Genomic DNA, 22491 nt, shown 5'->3' with positions numbered 1-22491 from the left:
TTGATTAATTTTAATAATTTATTATTAATAATAATAAAGGTAAAGAGAGATGTGATGACTCAGTGGCTAAGACGCTGAGCTATCAGAAAAATTGGCAGTTTGGCGATTCGAATCCTTAGCGCCTGGTAACTGAGTGAGCTCCTGTTACTTGTCCCAGCTTCTGCCAAACTAGTTCAAAACCAATAAAGGCCTTTTATTCAATTTCATAATATAAGGTAACGTATTGAATTTAAAAAATAATTTTAAGCCTTTTAATCCCAATTTTTAATCTTCTGAATCTGTTGGGGTTTTTTCCCCCTCATATGATTGTTTTGTACATTTTACAGTACGCCGTGCAGAATCACGCTCTTCCATTGAAATAGAAAACTAAAAGGTGATTGAAATAAAGAAATGAATTTTATCCGGTGGTCGGACCCAAATTCGCAGCGCAAAGCAGAAAAACCTCACAACATTTCAGGCCTTTCTCCGCAGGAGCCACCAAGTAACAACGGCCTCGACGTTACTTCGATACATCGATCACTCTGGATCTTCCATGCAGCCTGGTAACCTAGGCAACCACAAACAGGTTTTCCCCCATCGAGAACCCCGGTACTCGATTTACCAAGCCTTTGTCTTAATTGCTCTCGCCGTTTCCTCTCTGGTTTGGACAACGGTTTGAGGAAGGAGGCTAGATTACTCGGTAGATTCCAAACCGTCGGGCTATAGAGACAAGCTACTGAACAAAGCTTGTTCGGAAGCGAACGTGAAAAACTCTCATATATATATATATAGTCACATTTCTGGAATGACGCACCACGCGATCAATAAAACCCGGGGTGAGGCCACGGCGCACGCGCAGTGGGGACTCATCGAGCCGCGAGTCAAGTGAGGGGTGGGGGAGAAAACAGGACGTTATCCTGACACAGCGCACGCGCAGTCTTAAGAGACGAAAGCGCGGAGGAAGCGGCCCCCCCGCAGCGGGCTCTCGGCGTCCCCCCCCCCACTGTGCGCGCGCGCGCATGCGCCCCGGCGGCCCTTGACCCGGGCGCCTTCCTACTGCCCGCTTCTATGGAAGAAGCGCGTCGCCCGTTTGCTCCGCGGCCGCCGTCGGGGAAGGAGGCGAGAGGCGGAGCGCCGGGAAAATGCCGGGAAAGCTGAAGGTCAAGATCGTGGCGGGGCGGCACCTGCCTGTCATGGACCGAGCCAGTGACTTGACGGACGCCTTCGTGGAGGTCTGGCGGGGAGGGGCTTTTCTGCGCGGCGACGCTCCGCAGCAGCAGCAGCAGCAACGGGGAAAAACGGGGCGGGGGGAGCACGGCGTCACTCTCTCCCCTCCCGTATTTGCATATATTTGCATAACGCCCGCGAAACTTGTCCTATAGATTCTAATGGTGCTGCCTTCTCCCCTCCACCGCCTATTCAAGGCAGGGTGGACGTGCTTCGCCTCCAGCAGTTTCCCTTCCTTTTTAGATGCCTCCGGGGAGGTCGATGGGACGCGGTGGCTCAGTGGCTAAGACGCTGAGCTTGTCGATCAGAAAGGTCGACAGTTCAGAGGTTCGAATCCCTAGTGCTGCGTAACGGAGTGAGCTCCCATTGCTCGTCCTAGCTTCTGCCAACCTAGCAATTCCAAAAAATGCAAGTAGAAAAATAGGAACCACCTTTGGTGGGAAGGCGTTTAGTGATGCCGGCCACACGACCACGGAGACGTCTTCGGACAGCGCTGGCTCTTTGGTTTAGAAACGGAGATGAGCACCGCCCCCTGGAGTCGGGAACGACTAGCACATATGTGCGAGGGGAACCTTTTACCTTTAGGGACGTAACCCCGATCAGGGGTCTTTCCGGATGGGGACCCAAACTTGAAATTGAGATCCTCACATTGGTAAATCGTGCTGGGTTTCTCTTCCAGCACGATCTGGGCCTTATAGCAATAGCAGTTAGACTTATATACCGCTTCATAGCCAAGGTGGCGCAGTGGTTAAATGCAGCACTGCAGGCTGACTGCTAGATCAGCAGTTCAGCGGTTCTAATCTCACCGGCTCAGGGTTGACTCAGCCTTCCATCCTTCCGAGGTGGGTAAAATGAGGACCCGGATTGTTGTTGGGGGCGATATGCTGACTCTGTAAACCGCTTAGAGAGGGCTGAAAGCCCTATGAAGCGGTATATAAGTCTACTGTTATTGCTATTGCTATTGCTATTCATAGGGCTTTCAGCCCTCTCTAAGTGGTTTACAAAGTCAGCATATCGCCCCCACAGTCTGGGTCCTCATTTCACCCACCTTGGAAGGATGGAAGGCTGAGTCAACCTTGAGCCGGTGAGATTTGAACTGCAGAACTGCAGTCAGCTGAAGTAGCCTGCAGTGCTGCATTTAACCACTGCGCCACCTCGGCTCTCTCAGTGGTGATGATTTAGTCCTGTCCAACTCTCAGCGATTCTAAGGGCCAGGTCACCACGATCTTCCAATCCCTCAACTTACGATTGAGCCCCCAAATTTCTCTTCTTAAGTGAGGCATTGGTTATGTGAGGTTTGCCCCACTTTGCGACTTTTCTCATCCCGGTTGTTAAGTGAATCACTGCCGTTGGTAAGTTAGTAACCCGGTTGTTAAATCAACCTGGCTTCCCTGTTGACTTTGCTCATTGGAAGGTTGCTAAAAGGGGATCCCATGAGCAGCGGTCATAAATACGAGTCAGTTGCCAAGCCCCTGAATTTTTGAACACATGATCATCGGCATGTTGCAAAGGTCGTAACTCTGAAAACCGGTCATAAAGTCACATTTCTCAGTGCTGTATCTTTGAACGGTTTATTAAACGAACTGTTGTAAGTCAAGAACTACCTGGATTGGTTCCATTCCCAACTCAACTTCTCACAATTGGCACAAGGATTCATTTCCCCTTAAAGTTTAAATAGCTAAAATCTCCAGAAATGTGGCAAGTAAGATCTTAGGAGATTTCATGGCACTTGGGGGAAAAAAATAATAATCTTGTGATGCTTTGTAAGATTCAGCAATCACCTTTGAATAATTTTGGGAATATTTTCAAAAGAAAGTGTTGAGCTATTCTGGGTTTCTTTGGCAGCCCTCTTTCTTTTTACCGCTAACTTTTCTCCAGAAATCCCTTGCGTGACATGGCCAAAGTAAGTGAGACAGTTTTGTGATGTGGCTTTCCAACGACATGTCGGGTGTTATGAACTCCAGTACTTGCTTGTTAGTCACCTTTGCTTCCAAGGAAAATTTAGGAGCCTTCTCCAGCACCACAGCTCAAACGAGTTCGATTTTCTTCCTTCTTGCTTTTTAAAAATCCAACTTTCACAAACATAAGTATCTGTTGTGGCTCGGCAGGAGCCTTTGGAGCTGATATCGGACTCTGACAGCGAGGGGCCTTATGAGTCAGGCCTGGAGGAGGCGAAGGACCTTGGACAGGGTTCTGGCTCCGAGCAGGGCGCAGAGAGACTAGGTGGTCCCCAGGTAACGACTGAGCCTTGGATCAGTGGGGAGGAGACAAGAGAGGATGACACAGAAACCTCCTGTGAGTTGTTTCGGGATGCACGCAGGAGAAGGGCTAAGGAACAATTGAGTACTTACAGGAGATGATAACGAGCAGCTGTTGCTCGTTAGGATTTCCTCCTGCTGATAAAAGAGACTGATGGTGCCACGCCCTGGTTGCAGAAGTCAAAGTTCCCGGTTCGTGTGCACACATCGAGAGAAGCCAACTTGGATAAGTGACTTGAGATATATATATATATATATATATATATATATATATATATATATATATATATATATATATATATATATATATATATATATATATATATATATATATATATATATATATATATATATATATATATATATATATATATATGTTATGTTTGTGCTGATAAATAAATAAAGGGAGACTAGTATAGATCTATTTCAAGCTATTTAGCTCTCATCAGCTAGCCATACCCTTGCTGGGAATCGAACCTTATTTATCAGCACAAACATAACAAATGTAACAAAAAGGCAACAGTAAAAAAATATTGGGTTTCTGTCTGGATGGTCTCTTGTGACGAGCCGAAGGACAGAGAATGGAAGTGTGACCTTCCTCCCATATTTGGGCATACCAGGAGTTGTGACTTTAAATATATATATATACATACACAATCCTGTTTTGCAGTAGTTTGTGAGTTATAAGACTTTTGCCAGAGCAATTATCTTTGTTTATTTTGGGCTCGCAGCCAGCAAGAGCCGGGACTGATAAAAAACATTCCTTTGAACGTTCTGTTTGGCTTTCATTCCTGAACGGACAAGGTGGGGGTCAGAACAAGTATCTATGGGGAACACAATTAGAGCTACATTTGGTTGCTTACCCAGGCTGATGTCCTTGCTTTTCTATATTTGTTTCTTATAGTAAAAGCTCCTTATATTTCTTACTAACTGGATACCCATGCTTCGCAATGAAGCTATGTGATCGGGCAATGCAGGAGAAATCCGGTTCAATCCGTTGGCTCAGTGGTGGTCAGTGATTGAAACACGTAAGGGAATATCGCTCCTGCTGCCTTGAGTCCGGAATCAGTTCCAAAGGTGGAAGGCGTAGACATTTTGGTGAAGTACTGACGTTTAGTACTGTAAGGAGCCCCAGACCGCTCCTGAGTGCAATGATTGCCAGTTTGAACTGAGGTAATGGAATGTGAGGCAACTGGAAGTTGGAACAGAGTTCTTTTCAGGTGGGGAGGGGGAGTAGAATGTCTTAACTCCTTAGCATCAGAGCGTGCTAATTATTGTATAAGAAACACTAATAACCTGATAGTGATTTTGAAAAATCCTTTCTTAACGAGCACCTAGAAGCCAAGAGGATATATATGCCAAATTTCAAGTTTGTAGGCTTTACTGTTCTGGAGATTTCATGATGAGTGAGTGGTATTTGGCTTTTAGATATATAGATCTACTATCCCTTCATTTTGTGTCTTATTTCTGCAAATTACATTGTTTACTATTGTAAGAGGTAGAACCTGGAGTGACAAATAAAATACTGGAGTCCCTCGGGTTGAATGGCCTTGATTCAACCACCTGGAGCAATTTTTAGGATGTTTTAATCACCTTAAAAGCCACCTAGAATCAGAAGGATACACAGCTGAGATAAATCATCTTATAGATTAACCCTTAGCCAGTGGAGATAAATAGGTAGTCCTTGACTTACCACCATAGTTGGAACCCGAATTTCCATTGTTAAGCAAGGTGGTTGTTAAGTGACTTGTGCCAGATTTATTTTTAGCTTTTTGTCATGGTTGTTAAGTAAATCGTTAACTTTTCAAGCATTGCAAGGCTGTTATTTCCATTTCAAATGGCCAATGTGTTAATAAAAAGGGAAGGACTCATGCAGTAATTTCAGTGATGCTTCTTATGTGGAAGTTATTTTGATACACGTCACATAAGAAGCAGGAATTTTGAGAGGAATTATTATCTACTGTGCTGCTTTGAAAATAAAAATAAAGATGCAATTCAGTGGTATGACTTTGGGTAGCCAAAAAGCTGTAAGTGGGTGTACTCAGGTGTCTGCATAGGTTATAATTCCCTTTATTGGCTAGGAATCATGGGAATTGTAGTAGCAATGCTTATGAAAAAGTAAAGGTTTTGGCAGGCTGATTTAAAATTTGTTTTGGTTTTGAGGAATACGATAACCTTTGAGATAAATGACCTGTGCCGGTAACAGAAATGCCTTATTAAGAATTCACAGCTAGAGAAAAACCAGAAAGAAATTCAAAAGATTAAAAGAGTTTGTGACATTGCTGTAGGAAGTATTCGGTAGAGATTAAAGAATTGAGTTTCAGTAGTGACAAAACCCCTGGCATGAAGAATGTCACTAATATTTATTGATGTTGGAATGGAATGAAGTGAAACAATTAACTTGGAGACTATTTAAAGTATCTTGGGCTGTAGGTTTTTGTTTGCTTTAATTTTTACACATCCTAGAGCTGTGTTGGCACAGCGTGCTATGGAATGCGTGCTGGAAGCAGCATACAGGGCCAATCCCACACACGATGCATGGCTTCGCTGGCTACTCTGCCGCGCTCCTGTGGCTGCATGCGTGCTGGCCAGCTGGCCTTTGCACGCACGGGAGTTAGCAATAGCAATAGTAATAGCAGTTAGACTTATATACCACTTCAGCCCTCTCTAAGCGGTTTACAGAGTCAGCATATCGCCCCCAACAACAATCCGGGTCCTTATTTTACCCTCCTCGGAAGGATGGAAGGCTGAGTCAACCCTGAGCCGGTGAGATTTGAACAGCCGAACTGCAGAACTGCAGTCAGCTGAAGTAGCCTGCAGTGCTGCATTTAACCACTGTGCCACCCGGAAGAGCAGCGTTTTGTCATGCATGCACATAGTGGCACCCAAACCTCTGGGTTTCCAGCACATACATGCGCAACGGCCAGCTGAGCTTTGGGTGCTGGCAAGTGCATGTGCAATGGAACACTGGTCTTCCGTGTTTCGGTGCTCCCGTGCGCGTGAAGGCCAGCAAGGCCGTGCGTTCCAGGCGGGATGATTTTGTGTGCCATTTCCGGCACGCAGGTTGGCACATGGTGCCGTAAAAGGTTAGCCTTCCCTGCCCTAGAGATTGGAGATGTCTGGTGGGCAAAGTAAGGAAAAGGAAAGGTAGAAAAATGTAATTAGAAGCCTAGGAGTAATTTTTCCTCATTATTGTTTGAGCATGGAAACTCAACGGTTGCATTTACATGACATGTTGACCGAGGTGGCGCAGTGGGTAGAGTGCAGTACTGCAGGCCACTTCAGCTGACTGCTAGTTCAGCAGTTCAGCGGTTCAAATCTCACCGGCTCAGGGTTGACTCAGCCTTCCATCCTTCCGAGGTGGGTAAAATGAGGACCCAGATTGTGGGGGCGATATGCTGACTCTGTAAACCGCTTAGAGAGGGCTGAAAGCCCTATGAAGCGGTATATAAGTCTAACTGCTTACTCCTGGAAGGAAGGCTTAATTTATGGATGACACGCACTCTTGGCACATGAATGCAGAGGACAGAGTGACAAAAGCCTAGAGTGGGCCTATAAAATGGAGCCGTTCCACTTGATCTACCTCTAGATTTTTTCTTTAATTATTACTATTTTCACAAATGCATCCACCCACAGACCCGTGGAGGTGGGAAGTCACTGGCAGAAACAGGCTGGACCCACCTCCGGCGTTTTGACCCATTTAGGAGGACACCATAAACCTGTATTTCTCAACCCTGGCAACTTCAAGAGGTCTGGACTTCAACTCCCAGAATTCCCCAGCCAGCCATGCTGGCTGGGGAATTCTAGGAGTTGAAGTCCAGTCCTCTTGAAGTTGCCAGGGTTGAGAAGCACTGCCATAAACTTTCCTGGGACTTTGTTCAGAATGACTGGATTCGGGTCACGTGAGGACAGCGCTAGTATGTCAGTTGACCTATTTGCTCCTTATCTGAGATAACCAAACCGTGACCCTGCTTTGTCAGCTTTTGACTAGTTTTTTTTTTTTTTTTGAGCAAAGATATTTCATAACAGTGTATTTGGCCAGGAGTGCTCAACCTTGGCTACTTGTGGTCTTTAACTCTCAGAATTCCCTAGCCAGCCATGTTTGCTGGTGAATGCTGGGAGTTGTAGTCCATAGGTCTTAAAGTTCTGGCCAAGGTTGGACACCCCTGCTTTAAGCCCAACCTGATTAACAATATCACATGTGTCGTCCAATCCTTATTGCTCTTTAACCAAGTTCAGTTATTTACCGTATTTTTCAGAGTATAAGACACACTTTTTCTTTCCTAAGAGAGGCTGAAAATTTGGACCTGTCTTATACTCCAAATGTAGCCCCCCACACCTGCTGGCCCCTACCCTTCGGCCTCTGCGAGTCCCCTTCCTGGCTGCAGAGATTGCCACCAACAATGGCTTGTGTTTTTGGGCTCAGCGCGTTGCATTTTCAGCCTCCGAATGCTCGACGCGCAGTGCCCAAAATGGCAATCGGGAACAGCAGCGACTTCTCTTACGCCTTCCCCGCTTTGTCTGCTTCAGTTACTGGAGCTCCCTCCCAGGATCAGCTGTTCTTTTGAAGCCGTTTTTCAGCCCAAAGACGAGCTAAGCGATCTTCCCTGCTTTGCCTGCTTTTCTCATTGCCGCTCCCTCCGACAATCAGCTGTGCTTTAGAAGCACAGCCCCCATCATCCCCAACCTCAAAACTAGCCAGTGAACTAATGTGCTGAAGCTGACCAGGCTAAGGATTAGCCAGATGAATACCTGGTAGTCAGAATTCCCCAAAAGTCTAAGGTGCGTCTTATACTCCGGTGCATCTTATACTCCGAAAAATATAGGAGTGTGCAGATCATCTGAACCAGATCAGCCACCGTTTCCAGAATCGGAAATAAGAATATATTTTACTTTTGCGTGTTGCTTAGCAAGACATTCAGAACGGATCGCTATTCTTAAATCAGCCTGTTTGAATTTGATGGAAAACAGTGGTGCTTAGTCAGCTATACAAAGAGAGCGTTAAAAGGAAGATTGAAGAGAGCCATCTGTGATGACCAGAGGGTGTCATCGACATGAACTCCGAGTCCTCTTGGGTCAGCATATCGGACCTTCTTACAGTTTCAAAATTAAATCTGGTCCAGAATCAGCCGGGGAATTATTATGCTGCCTTGGAACCCTTCGTCCTGCATAACGGCATTTGAACTCCGAAAACCCTCCCACAAATATGTTGGTCAGGCTGTCAACAAAAGCAAAACAGAAACCGTTCACAGGCATGTTGATCAGGCTGTGTAATGGGAGATTGTAGGAGTTTGTGTTTTCACAAATGATCGTCTTACTTCAGATTTTCCTGTATTTCACTCTGTAGTACTACCCTGTTTCCCTGGAAATAAGCCCTCCCCAGATAACAAGCCCAATGGGGCTTTTGAGTACATGCACTAAAATAATCCCTCTCCGAAAATATTGCAACATAGCAGCAGCCATGAGGTGACCACGCTCACCGCCTCCTGCACCATAAAAATAATAAGACCTGCCCAAAAATAAGACCTAGCCCTTATTTGGGGGGGGGGTCAAAAGAAAATAAGACCCTGTCTTATTTTGGGGAAAACACGATATGTGAAATTATGGGAAGTCCTCGACTTATGACTACAATTGAGCCCAGCATTTCTGTTGCTAAGCGTCATGCTTGTTAAAGTGCGTTTCACCCTGTTTTACGATCTTTCTTGCCACCGTTGTTAAGTTAGTCACACGGTTGTTAAGTGAATCGCTGCAGTTGTTAAGTTAATTAGACGGTTGTTAAGGAAATCTAGCTTCTCCCTTGACTTTTCGTGTCAGAAAGTCGGAAAAGGGGATGATATGACACACACACACACACACCCCGGGACACTGCAGCCGTCATAAATACGAGTCAGTTTTGCCAAGCAACTGGATTTTAATCACGTGACCATGGGGAAGATAAGTGTGAAAACCAGTCATGAGTCCCTTAAGTGCCGTTGTAACTTCAAACGGGTCACTAAATGAAATGTTGTAAGATGAGGACCACCTGCACTTGGCTTCAGAAGAGTGTACAGAATCTGGTTGTACAGTATGCGCGCCCCTAGGCATAGCAGTACGCCCCGTTCTTTCAATAGTTTAATCAAAACTTTCGCCTCACAAATTCAGTCCTTTTCTTGTGCCCATTAACTAATGTTCACTGTGTCATATTATATGTTATAAGAAATCTTTCCTCGTACCTAAAACAGTTTATCACTGTTTGCCTCCTTTGTAAACACAATCCTCTCCTACTTCAATTGTCTTTCGGCGAGGCACTGTTAGTAGGCTGAATCTAGAGCTTTTGTTGAACTTAACAAAATCAAGCATTAGCAAATCTCCAATTTAGGCAATGTGGCAACGCAAAAAAAATACTCCCAGTATGTATACATAACAACGTGTTTGACGTTCTTAAGACGCCGGGATCTGGTTTGTTAAGACAGAATATGATTTGTTTGAATTTGGGCTCAAGTATGTCGTGAAGGGCCAGTTATTATGATTTCAAAACCATAATTGATTGCTTAGCCTTTTGGGTCAACCTATCAGATTGTTTAGAGCCGAGGTGGCGCAGTGGTTAGGGTGCAGGCCACTTCAGCTGACTGTTATCTGCAGTTCAGCAGTTCAAATCTTAACCGGCTCAAGATCGACTCAGCCTTCCATCCTTCCAAGGTGGATGAAATGAGGACCCAGACTATGGGGGCAAGTTGCTGACTCAATTTGCTAAAAAATTTGTAAACTGCTTAGAGAGGGCTAAAGCCCTATGAAGCGGTATATAAGTCTAATAAATAAATAAATAAATAAATAAATATTTTTTCGGTTTTTTTTTCTTTGGTGGGTTAGGTGCTACTACAGCAAGAATGGAAAATTCTCTGGTAATATATTGAATTAAATTTAAGCTATGGATTTGCAATTTAGATTTCATAATTTATTCGAAGAACCCCTGGTTGATCAACTTAACTGTCTTTTTTTTTTCTTTTCAAACAGCATTCCTTCCACTTACTCTTCACCGACAATTTTTGATCGGACCAATCCAAATTAATTAGTTGTTTTTTTCTGATATAGCATTAGCTGTCCTTTCCTCTCCATTGAAATTCAGTTTGCCAAGGCGATGTCAGTGGGTCGCTTGGATTTTATTTATTTACTAGCTGATAATACGGCGTATTCAGGTATTTATTTATAGGGGGGAAATATCCGGACCAAACATAATTTCTAATGTTGGATTTTCCCCCTTACCAGAGGGAGCCCCCTTGTGGAGTACTGTGAAACCATTACCATGGCAACTCCACAGAGATGTACAGTAAAAGCCATTTTAAGGCAAAACAGGCTGTATCTTAACAGAACACACATCCCGAGGGGTGCCAGGGGTTTCTTACCCCTATAGTATTTTTTTCCAGAGAGTAAGTCATCTGTGTACCAAGCTTGGTTGAAATTGCTTGAAGCATTCCAGAATAATGCTGGAACATACACACAGACAGACACACAGACACACATTCATATATGTGTGTGTTTGTGTGTGTGAGAGTGTGTGTATGTATGTATGTATGTATGTATATATGTGCTGGTCGTCTTGTATTCGGGTCTTTTCCTGTGTAAGATTGAGATTGTCTTGGCAACGTTTCGGCGAGGTCTCACTCGCCATCTTCAGGCTGGTATGGTGAGTGAGACCTCGCCGAAACGTTTCCAAAACAATCTCAATCTTACATGGGAAAAAACCCTAATACAACAAGACCAATACATACATACATACATACATACATACATACATACATACATACATACATACATACATACATACACAATTTATATAGCCAGCCACTACATAAACAGTGACTCCAGTTGGATGTGTTCTCATTATCCTAAGTTAAATCTGAATGTACCCAAGCTAGTATCTCTTGGATTTGGGAATCCTTCAACGAAAAACGTTATTTGCAGTCTTTTGACTTGCTACCTTCTGAATATCCAAAAATGTCGCATTTCTTGCTTTGTGACGGCTAAGGATGGTTTAGTGATTTTCCATCTGAACACTTTTGCAGTAATATTTGAGATGGCTAAGGAGTTGTCTCATGCCTTAGTGATTTTTCATCTGAATTCCTACAGTAATTTGTTGGTGTTTTTTTTTCAACCTTTGCTCTGTCCTGTAATTTGTGTGGTTGCGACCTTTTCCTGATTCACTTATTATATTGACCAGGTCTTAGGAAGGGTTTTGCTTGTTCAAAATTAAGCGCTGACCTTCCAGGCAGTGTGTACAGGTAATCCTCGACTTAACGGCCAGATGTTGAGCCCAACATTTCTGTTGCAAAGCGAGTCATTTGTTAAGTGAGTTTTGCCTTTCTCGCCACAGTTGTTAAGTGAATCACAGCTGTTGTTAAATTAGTAATACAGTGGTTAAGTAAATCTGGCTTCCCCCATTGACTTTGCTTGTCGGAAGGTCGCAAAAGGTGATCGCATGACTCCTGGGACGCTGCAACCGTCGTAAATATGAGTCTGTTGCCAAGCGTCTGAATTTTGATCACAGGGTCATGGGGATACTACAAAGGTCATAACTGTGTAAAATGGTCCTGAGTCACATTTTTTAGTGCCGTCGTAACTTTGAATGGTCACTAAACTAACTGTTGTAAACCGAGGACTGTCTGCACTTGCTCATAGCCTATTACTTGAACCATTAGGCCAAACTGAACTGAGACACTTAGTTACTTAAGACGCTTACATGTGAAAACAAACTGTAAGGATACTCCTATATTGTTGATATCAACATTGTCTTTAAGGCGTGGTTTGATAAGGCTATATTTCTATAGGAGTAAATTTAATGATAAACAGATGAGACTAGAAGGTGGCAGTGTATGCAATAATTAAGAAATAGTTATTTTTTTATTTTTTTTAAGAAAACTATATTAATAATGACTTGGTCCATTCAGAAATTCAGAAATTAGGTTCTTGAAAAGCCCTGCACAATATTAAGAAATATTGTAAATGGAATAAAATGCAAAGACAAAAATGATTTTGTTATTAATTTTTCCATATGTTTTCATATTTTTCAGGTAAAGTTCGCAAACACTACATTTAAGACAGATGTCTATCCCAAATCTCTCAACCCTCAGTGGAACTCGGAGTGGTTTAAATTTGAGGTAAATAGACATGGGGATACACAAGCACGCATCCTAATAAACAGAATTTATCGATAGGCTCCAAGGAAAAATTAATTATTAATTGTGAGTCTGGCAAACCCAATTTTGTGTGTTTGTGTGTTGTTTCTGAATATATATCGATATCAGCAAGCCCAATATCCTGATTCTTCTCAAGAGAATTATGCAAGCTGGGTGAAATTGTTGTTGATAGTTGCAAAGTCGTGTCCGATCCATCGCAACCCCATACACAATGTTCCTCCAGGCCTTCCTGTCCTCTACCATCCTCTGGAACCCATTGAAGCTCACGCTGACTGCTTCGGTGACTCCATCCAGCCACCTCATTCTCTGTTGGCCCCTTCTTTTGCCCTCCTTTTTTCCCAGCATGAGGCTCTTCTCCAGTGAGTCCTTCCTTCTCATTAAGTGGCCAAATTTTTTGAGTTTCACTTTCAGGATCTGGCCTTGTAAAGAGCAGTCAGGGTTGATCTCCTCTAGGACTGACTGGTTGGATCGCCTTGCAGTCCAAGGCACTCGCAGGAATCTTCTCCAGCACCAGAGTTCAAAGGCCTTAATTCTTTGGCGCTCAGCCTTTCTTATGGTCCAAATACTATGATATTTTAGATATGTCTTAAACCGCTCCATTTCTGGTGCTTTTTCTGGACTAAAAATGCACATTGAGGAATGGAGCGTGTGTGTGTGAGAAAACAGGAGGAAGATCTGTCGAAGTGGCTAAGAAAAGAAAATATGAAAAGAAAGAGACAGGGAAGATGGAGCTGGTAGGCTGGTTGGATAATGTCCTTGACTTCAAGAGGGCCCTGTCCTCCTCCTCCTATCTCCTCAGGCTCTTTTTCCTCCCTCTTATTCTGCAAAGTCAAGTGAGGATGAGGATTTGACAGTGACTAAATGTCTCTGGAGAGTCTCAGTCATCCAGGTCATGGTTGGCCCAAAGGAGCTTTTTCAAAAGGCAGCTGGACTTTCTTACAGTTGTTCTTGAAGATGTTTCGCTTTCTCATCCAAGAAACTTATTCAGTTCAATTCTGGCAGTTCTGATGGTCGGAACTGAAGAAGCTTCTTGGATGAGAAGCAAAACGTCTTCAAAGAAAAACAAAGTAAGTCCAGTTGCCTTTTGGAAAAAAAAGCACCTTTGAGACAGTGGCCATAGAGAAAAGAACGTGACCCGTCAAAACCGCGGTCGACAAAAGCGCGCTCGGCGAAAGCGCGTACGTGACGTCATCACAGCGCGACGAAAAAAATTAAAAATTGAAATAAAAATAAAATTAAAGCAAGCCGATTCACATAAAGGTAAGGGTTAGGGTTAGGTTAAGGGTTAGGGTTAGGTTTAGGGTTACGTTTAACGTTAGGTTAAGGGTTAGCGTTAGGTTTAGGGTTAGGTTAAGGGTTAGGTTTAGGGTTAGGTTTAGGGTTAGGTTAAGGGTTAGGTTTAGGGTTAGGTTTGGGGGGGTTAGGGGAAGGTTTTCGCTTTAATTTTACATTTAACGATCACAGCGCGATGTTTTCGTCGCGCTGTGATGACGTCACGTACGCGCTTTCGTCGAGCGTGCTTTTGTCGACTGCGGTTTTGTGGTGGAACCGAAAAGAAGACCCTGGGGAAATTGTGGAGAAAGGCCAGTTGCAAAGTTGCTGCCTCTGATGTCATTGGCTTTCAGACTTCCCATTTACAGTTTGGCTAGGTCTTGCCAAACCCTTCTTCCCTCCCCTTAGTTGGCACCATAATGGGAGGTAGAGAGAATGAAAAATATTGAAAATTCAGCGGACCGGATACCACACAGAGATCATATAGAGACGTGGCGAAAGGAGTGAGGTGATACCATCCTGGGCCTACTCAGCTTCTCCAGATGTTGTCTGCCAAAATCTGGAAGAACCAGCTGTTATGTGGTTCGGTTTTTACCAGATTACACTTTTCCTGGAACAATTGGGCAGAACCTCTGTATTCATTTGGGGTCTGAAACAAAACCAATTTCTGTTGTTCAGGCGTACCTCTAAATGTTTTACATCTTAATTTCCTTGCCATGTTTGGAAATGTCACCGAGTTTGATAAAGAAAAAAAAACATTTTGGAAATGTATGACAGGTTAAAAAAAAATACATTTGTGAAGGAAAAGAAACAGGATGTGGAGGAATATAAACGAGAGGAAATTCGTATTTATAAAAAGGTTAACTTTTCGTCTTCGAAATTCCTACCCAGGTGCATTTTGTAGAAATTGTTATCCGTTGGAAAAACGGGGCATGATATAGAGTACTTTGCAATGATTTGGTTCAGCAGTGAGCCTACCCATTGGGGAGGGTGAGTCTTGCTCTTATATCTCAGAGGAGCAAAAGGTTGTGAGAAGATTAATTTAGAGTTCGTGTGAAGAAGCCACAGGGTTAATCATATCCTTCCCCTAAACCTCAGGGTTTACTGGCATGGTTGTAAGAAGTGACCAGGTGCATTTACTATTGTTTTCAGTTTGCCAGCAGCTTATACAGCTTGGAACAACTTCATTCAAATGCTCCTGTTTTGTACTGCCAACTAGGCTGTGCCACATAATTAATGCAACAGCATCAGTTGGGATTTCGAGCCTATTCCAGTTCTTGATTTCAGTTGCTTCTGATAGAAAGATCCTGTTTGAACTGAACATCGACCCGTTGTTTTAAGCTCCCTGCTTAGGTCAAAGCTGTGTTCTTGAGTGCAAGAAAATAGCTTGCATTAGCATTTATGCATGACCTTGTGACGTGGGACCCATTCGAACATGACTAAACACCAGCCCGACTAATCTCCCTGTGGTTTTGTGCAGTTAAACTGCGCATTGTATGAATAAGCGGAAAGCAAGAGTTGGGTGTTACTTGTTTAGACAAATTATAAATGGAACTCGGCACGCTTTTTACTTCACAAATGGCTCCGTTCGGTAAAATGTTGAAGCTTCGTTCTATTTCTTCCGTTTTCTAGGTGGATGATGAAGATCTGCAGGATGAGCCTCTTCAGATAACCGTCCTTGATCACGATACTTACAGTGCTAACGATGCTATTGGGAAAGTCTACATTGACATCGATCCTCTTCTCTACAGTGAAGCAGCTACTGTTATTTCGGGCTGGTTTCCAATTTACGACACCATACACGGTGAGATTCTCAATCGTTACGCAGGTAGTCCTCGGTTTACAACCCTAATGGAGCCTGCTCCTTGGGGTCGTAAGCCGTGAAGGTCTTAAAGTGAGTCAGCACGTCACCAACTTAATTTTAGGACTTTTTCCCCCCGGGGTTTGTAAGTGAATCACCACGGTTGTTAAGTGGATCTGCAGTCATTAAACCAATGCCATGGTCGTTAATTAAAGTGATTGTTTACTACAAACCGATTTGCTAAAAACAGGTTTTTGCTAAAAAAAGAGAAATAAATGCTGGCTCTCTACAAAAATAGTAGTAGTAGTTAGTAGTTAGACTTATATACCGCTTCATAGGGCTTTCAGCCCTCTCTAAGCGGTTTACAGAGTCAGCATATTGCCCCCAACAACAATCCGGGTCCTCATTTCACCCACCTCGGAAGGATGGAAGGCTGAGTCAACCTTGAGCTGGTGAGATTAGAACCGCTGAACTGCAGATAAGAGTCAGCTGAAGTGGCCTGCAGTACTGCACCCTAACCACTGCGCCACCTTGGCTCCTCAAAAACATGGTAAATTGCAGTCAGTCACAAGCATAAATAGAGGCTGGTTGCCAAGCACTCAAAATGTAAACAGGTAACTGGAGGAGACAGCAGTCAGAATTCAGTAAAGGTAAAGGTAATGGTTCCCCTCGCACATATGTGCCAGTCGTTCCCAACTCTAGGGTGCAGTGCTCAACTCTGTTTCAAAGCCGAAGAGCCAGCGCTCTCCAAAAATTGTCTCTGTGGTCATGTGAGCCGAGGTGGCGCAGTGGTTAAATGCAGCACTGCAGGTTACTTCAGCTGATTGCAGTTCGGCTGTTCAAATCTCACCGGCTCAGGGTTGACTCAGCCTTCCATTCTTCCGAGGTGGGTAAAATGAGGACCCGGATTGTTGTTGGGGGCAATATGCTGACTCTGTAAACCGCTTAGAGAGGGCTGAAAGCCCTATGAAGCGGTATATAAGTCTAACTGCTATTGCTATGTGGCCGGGCACGACAAAACGTCAAAGGTGCATAGAACGCTGTTACCTTCCCAACAAAAGGTGGTCCCTATTTTTCTACTTGCATTTTTACATGCTTTTGAACTGCTAGGTTGGCAGAAGCTGGGACAAGTAACAGGAGCTCACTCAGTTACATGGTGCTAGGGATTTGAACCGCCGAACTGCTGACCTTTCTGATCGACAAGCTCAGCGTCTTAGCCACTGAGTCACCGCGCCCTTTTCATAATTCAGTACTGGGTTGTAAATACCATTTGGGGTCCATCATAGCTTCAGACAGTTGATAAGTGACTGAAGGACTACCTGTATTTTTATTAGACAAAGCTTGCATAATCATTGTTGGCATCAATAGAAATGGGAATGGGGGAAGGGAGAGAAATATGTATAGTTCTCTGTATGAAAAAAGACATTTCCCTTTAGTTCTTTTTCTACCTGCTGCAGGTATTGTTATTTTAACATTTTGATCTTTCCTAAAGAGATTTCATTTATAATTGTCCTGCATGTTTCTTTTGTAACGACATCAATAAGATTAGCAGGAAAAGGCTGATCGTGTGAATGCGAATTCAGACCAAAAACACTGATTTTTCTTCATTCTTGGGTTCTTAAAAGTTCAAACTGCATTCTTTAAAATGCCTCTTTCTTTTTCCAAAGACTTGCTTTTAAGAATGTATTTATGGATGCATGCTGTGTCAGTTTCCTCATGTAGTATCAGATGAAAGTTACGGTATGAGCTCAATCCTTTCCAGAATTTGCAGGACAGAACATAGGGTCACTAAAGATATTGTCCCCCAGCCAGCTTCCTGATGGACCCATTGACTCCTTCTTATGTTTCATGAGTCTGGAGTTCAAACACTGGTGAGAAAACACAATAGAGGAAGGAGATTTAAAGCACAGTGTTTGGGGGTTCTCCTGGAGCTAGAATAAAGTTCCTGCTGTACTCCCAGTTCTTCACTTAATAGGGCCTTATATTTCCAGGATAATTTGTTTCCAAGAAACTTTAATGTTCAGCCTTCGTTTGTCTGTATTAAATTATAGGCCACTCATCTCACTATCAAGCACCTCTGTGGAGCTTACAGTGTCATAAAATGACAGCATAAAACAATTTGAACATTGCAGATGAAGCGTGAAAAGATAAAACAGTAAAATTACAACAGACTGGAGAAAAAGGACTAAAGCATAAATGCAGCGGAGGTGGGATCTTCTCCTACTTTACTAATCCCCTTCAGAATGGGAGGGCCTTTGATAGGCAAAAGGCGGTGATGGCAAATCTTTTTGGCACTGAAGAGCCCAGACCGGAAGGCGTACGCACTGGCCAGATGGTCTTTGGGTTTCCAGTGCTCCAGTGCGCACAAAGACCCAACTGGCCGGCACACATGCACATGCCAGAAACCCAAAGAGCAGCTGGTGACAGCACACGTGCAAACAGAGATGCTCTGCGTGCCATAGGTTTGCCATCAGGCGGCTAAAAGGATGGGGAGGACCTCACCTCAAGGGACTAGATGTTCTAGAGCTGGGATGGCGAACCTATGGCACACTTGCCACAGGTGGCACGCGGAGCCATTTGTCAGGGCACGCGAGGCGTTGCCCTGTCAGCTGGCCAGCGCGCATACGCACGCTGGCCAGCTAAGTTCAGCCTTCTTTAAAGGCATTTTTCGCTCTCCCCAGACTTCAGAGGCTTTATAGGAGCCTGGGGAGGGTGAAAAGAGCCTCCCCTGCCCCTCCCCCGGAGGCCTTCAGGAGCTTCCCTGAAGCCTTTGGATCTCAAAAAAACAACCCTATGGGCAAGCCAGAAGTTCGGGAACCGAGTTCCGGTTTGCTCGTAGGGTCGGTTTAAGCCCTCCGGAGGCTTCAGGGACCTTCAGGAGGCTTCCTTGAAGCCTCTGGAGGACTAAAAAGGACCCTACGAACAAACCGGAACTTCCAGTTTGCTCGTAGGGTTGTTTTCTTTGCCCTTTGGAAGCTTCAGGGAAGCATCGTGAAGGTCCCTGAAGCCTCCAGAGGGTCTCTGTGGGGGGGGGGAGGCTTTTTTCGCCCTCTCCAGGCTCCTATAAAGCCTCCAGAGCCTGGGGAGGGCGAAAAAAGCCTGCCAAAAATGGGGGGGAGCACCTCTCATTCGCGCATGCGCAGTGGGGTGTGTATCACTCATCGCATTATGGGTGCGGCATGCCCGCGCATGAGCCCCCTGCACTCCCCCACCCCTCTTATGGCATGCGAGCCAAAAACAATTCGCCATCGCTGTTGTAGAGGTTTGGAACCATTGCAGAAAAGGCTGTGCCAGTAAAAAAAATTCCTTGGCAGGGTCCAGTTTTTGGCAAAAATGCCCCATAACAAACATTAGCAATAGTACTTAGACATATACTGCTCCGTAGTGCTTTGTGGCCCTCTCTCAGCATTTTGCCCCCAACAATCTGGGTCCTCGTTTTACCGACCTCAGAAAGATGGAAGGCTGAGTCAACCTTGAACCAGTCAGACTCGAACTTCAGTCTGTGGGCAGACTTAGACCTGCAATATTAGATTCTAACCACTGTGTCACCATGGCAATAGGTTTGCTTAATGACTGCCAGGTTCGCTTAACAACCACCACAAAAAGGGTCATAAAATCAGTTTAGTTGACCTGCATAGATGACCTGCTTTACAACTCATAATGGTCACACTCCATTATGGTCGTAAGTCGACGACTACCTGTATTCCATTTTTAGAAGCTTATTTTCTGTTTGAAATTGTATCTGTGTTAGGGTTTAGATTACAATGATAAGGCTTCAATCCGGTAACTTGGATAGTCAGTTTTTGTGTTCTGACGTAAATTCTCATCCTGTTGCTTGTATTTTCACATCCAGGTATACGTGGGGAGATCAATGTGATGGTGAAGGTAGACCTTTTTAATGATTTGAACCGCTTTAGACAATCGTCGTGTGGAGTAAAATTTTTCTGCAGTAAGTTGAAAAACACATTTTTATTTGTATATGAAAAATGAAAGAACCAACGAACCAATTCAGACCACTTAAGATGAAGAGTCTTTGGGTGTTCTTTGGATGTTTCCAACCAGATTCCTCATTTTTTTTTATCATTCTTATTAGTGCACAATTGCCAGAATTGACTGGTAATTGCAGGGTTTCTCTATCTTGCCAATTTTAAAACGTGTGGACTTCAACTCCCAGAATTCCCTAGCTGTCTTTTATCTTATTGGGTCCTCTCTCGTTTGTTACAACTGACTTTGCTCGTAGTGAGATTACTTTCGATTCAACTTTTGTTCTCATTCTGAGATCATCTTCTGAATACTCTCTACCTCAGGGGTGTCAAACTGGCAGCCTGGTCAATTTCTCTATCTGAGTTGCCTTCTGCTCCAACCACTCTGTTTGGCAGAGGTGCACAACTTCGCAACAATGCAACATAATTTTTTTCTGTTTAATATATTTACGCATCATTGTTAATATATATTTATTGGGAATGTGGGGCTCCCTTGAATCAAAATTACAGCATCTCCATAAATTATTTTCATGGATTAAATATAAGTCATACCTTATCTTTAACAGCTACGTCTATTCCGAAATGCTATAAAGCTGTAATCATTCATGGATTTGTAGAAGAACTTGTGGTTAATGAAGATCCAGAATATCAATGGATAGACCGAATTCGTACGCCAAGAGCATCAAATGAAGCCAGGCAAAGACTTATTTCCTTAATGTCAGGTAATTTTAATTTTTTTTTAAAAAAAAAATGGGGTACAAGTAAGAACTGTTTTGCATTATTGTGCATTTTAATGGCTAGTTTAATGACTGGGACATGGTGGCTCAGTGGCTAAGATTTGTCGATCGAAGTCGGCAGTTTGGTGGTTCGAATCCCTAGCGCCGTGTAATGGAGTGAGCTCCCACTATTTGTCCCAGCTTCTGTCAATTTAGCTGTTCGAAAGCAGGTAAAAATGCTAGTAGAAAAATACGAACCACCTTTGGTGGGAAGGTAACAGCATTCCGTGCGCCTTCAGTGTTTAGTCATGCCGGCCACATGACCACGGAGACGTCTTGGACAGCGCTGGCTCTTCGGCTTTGAAATGGAGATGAGCACCGCCCCCTAGAGTCGGGAACGGCTAGCACATATGTGTGAGGGAATCTTTACCTTTAATGACTAGTTTGTATTATTTAATTTATACCTTGTATAAATTAATTAGGTAGTTGTAACTAACTGGCCAAGATAAACTTACTGTGTCCTTAAAAAGAAAGAGACAATGTTTTGTTGGCATACTGTATATTGGCATAATGGATGTTGTAAAGGCAATGAAATTGCTTTTACATTTCTAGCTAAGAATCTGCCCACAGAAAAATTGCCCAAAGAAGTAATTGGTGAGCATTTTACCTGTTAACATATAACTTTATCCCAACAATAATTTACAAACAGAGGGTGGTGATTTCGAGTCTGATCTGAAACTGTAGTTAAAGTTATAAAGCAGCCACGTAATCTCTGGCATGTTGGAATTTCAAAGGTCTCTTTGTATTGTTGAACTATGTAAATGTACATCTCAGGGCGATAAATTTAGGCGCTGAGTGTGTGAATAACTGAGCTCCGGCCATTAAATTTATGGATTCTTTTTCATCCAATTGGAAGCTAATCCAGTCCATAGTTCTAAGATAGGAATCATTGAGCTACCAGGATCTACAGGGTTTGTTTATTTTAAAAACATGTCCCAGAATTATATGGATTCAAATTTTAGCAAAAAATTTTTTTTTTAAGATTATAAGAATTGGGGGGGGGGGGGGGGAATGGATGTAACTGAATACCTAGAATCATTGCACAAATAAACATGAAAATGCCACAGAATAAATTACATACAGTTAAAGTAGCATATGCAAAACCACGTGCTGGCTCAGGAATTCTGGGAGTGGAAGTCCACAAGCCGTAAAGGGGCTGAAAATATATCAAGGAATTATGTAGCAAGGGTCCAAATGAGGCCAGAGACACCAGGGGTGAAATTAGCAATAGCAATCGCAGTTAGACTTATATACCGCTTCATAGGGCTTTCAGCCCTCTCTAAGCGGTTTACAGAGTCAGCATATCGCCCCCACAGTCTGGGTCCTCATTTCACCCACCTCGGAAGGATGGAAGGCTGAGTCAACCTTGAGCCGGTGAGATTAGAACCGCTGAACTGCAGATAACAGTCAGCTGAAGTGGCCTGCAGTACTGCACCTTAACCACTGCGCCACTGAGCAGGTTCCAGAGAACCGGTAGCGGAAATTTTGAGTAGTTCGGAGAACCAGCAAATACCACCTCTGGCTGGCCCCAGAGTGGGGAGGGCAATGGAGATTTTGCAGTATCCTTCCCCTGCCACGCCCACCAAGCCACATCCGCCAAGCAACGCCAAGCCACGCCCACAGAACCGGTAGTTTAAAAAAAAAATTGAATTTCACCACTGAGTGACACTGACACGAACTTGTAGTTTTATACAAATAAATGTAGTTAACATTCATATTTACACCAGACAAGATAGCCAGGAACCCAAGAATATTGTGAGGTAAATTAATCTGCAGATCGAACCCACAGAAGAAAAAGGCGGGGAAAAGGACTATGCCCAGAGCAACCAATCATAGTGCAGATGGCCTCTTGCATGAGTCAACACTCTCCAACTCAACGACTATGATTGTGTGTTCTGGACTATTGCACACTTTGCTCTTCCAGCTATTAAATTTAATATCCTGACACCATAGTTCTCCACCTCCGAGCTAGATCAGTCTCCTGCTCAGTGCAGGATTTGCTAAAACGTTTTGGCGGGATGG

General features: G+C 43.7%; 1 protein-coding gene across 14 annotated transcripts in view; it reads left to right on the top strand.

Moving 5' to 3' along the window:
• The first annotated feature begins 1020 nt into the window (after positions 1-1020).
• Positions 1021-22491, top strand: part of C2CD5 (C2 calcium dependent domain containing 5) — a 91879-nt gene continuing 70408 nt past the window's right edge. For 8 of the 14 annotated variants that reach the window (XM_087722767.1, XM_087722762.1, XM_087722765.1 and 5 more), the window contains exons 1-5: positions 1021-1211; positions 12512-12598; positions 15542-15713; positions 19564-19659; positions 20260-20415. In XM_087722767.1, coding sequence (XP_087578893.1) covers positions 1122-1211; positions 12512-12598; positions 15542-15713; positions 19564-19659; positions 20260-20415 — 601 coding nt within the window. In that variant the 5' untranslated portion in view covers positions 1021-1121. The remainder of the gene's footprint in view (positions 1212-12511; positions 12599-15541; positions 15714-19563; positions 19660-20259; positions 20416-22491) is intronic. The other 6 variants (XM_087722775.1, XM_087722773.1, XM_087722770.1 and 3 more) reach the window with 1 other exon arrangement.

The sequence above is a fragment of the Thamnophis sirtalis genome, unplaced genomic scaffold (genome assembly GCF_051295495.1).
Source record: "Thamnophis sirtalis isolate CommonGarterSnake01/CBP01778 unplaced genomic scaffold, rThaSir2_p1.2 scaffold_9, whole genome shotgun sequence".
NCBI classification, from domain to species: Eukaryota; Metazoa; Chordata; class Lepidosauria; order Squamata; family Natricidae; genus Thamnophis; species Thamnophis sirtalis.
Note: the sequence above shows the minus strand (reverse complement) of the source record. Positions and strands in the feature narration are given on the sequence as shown.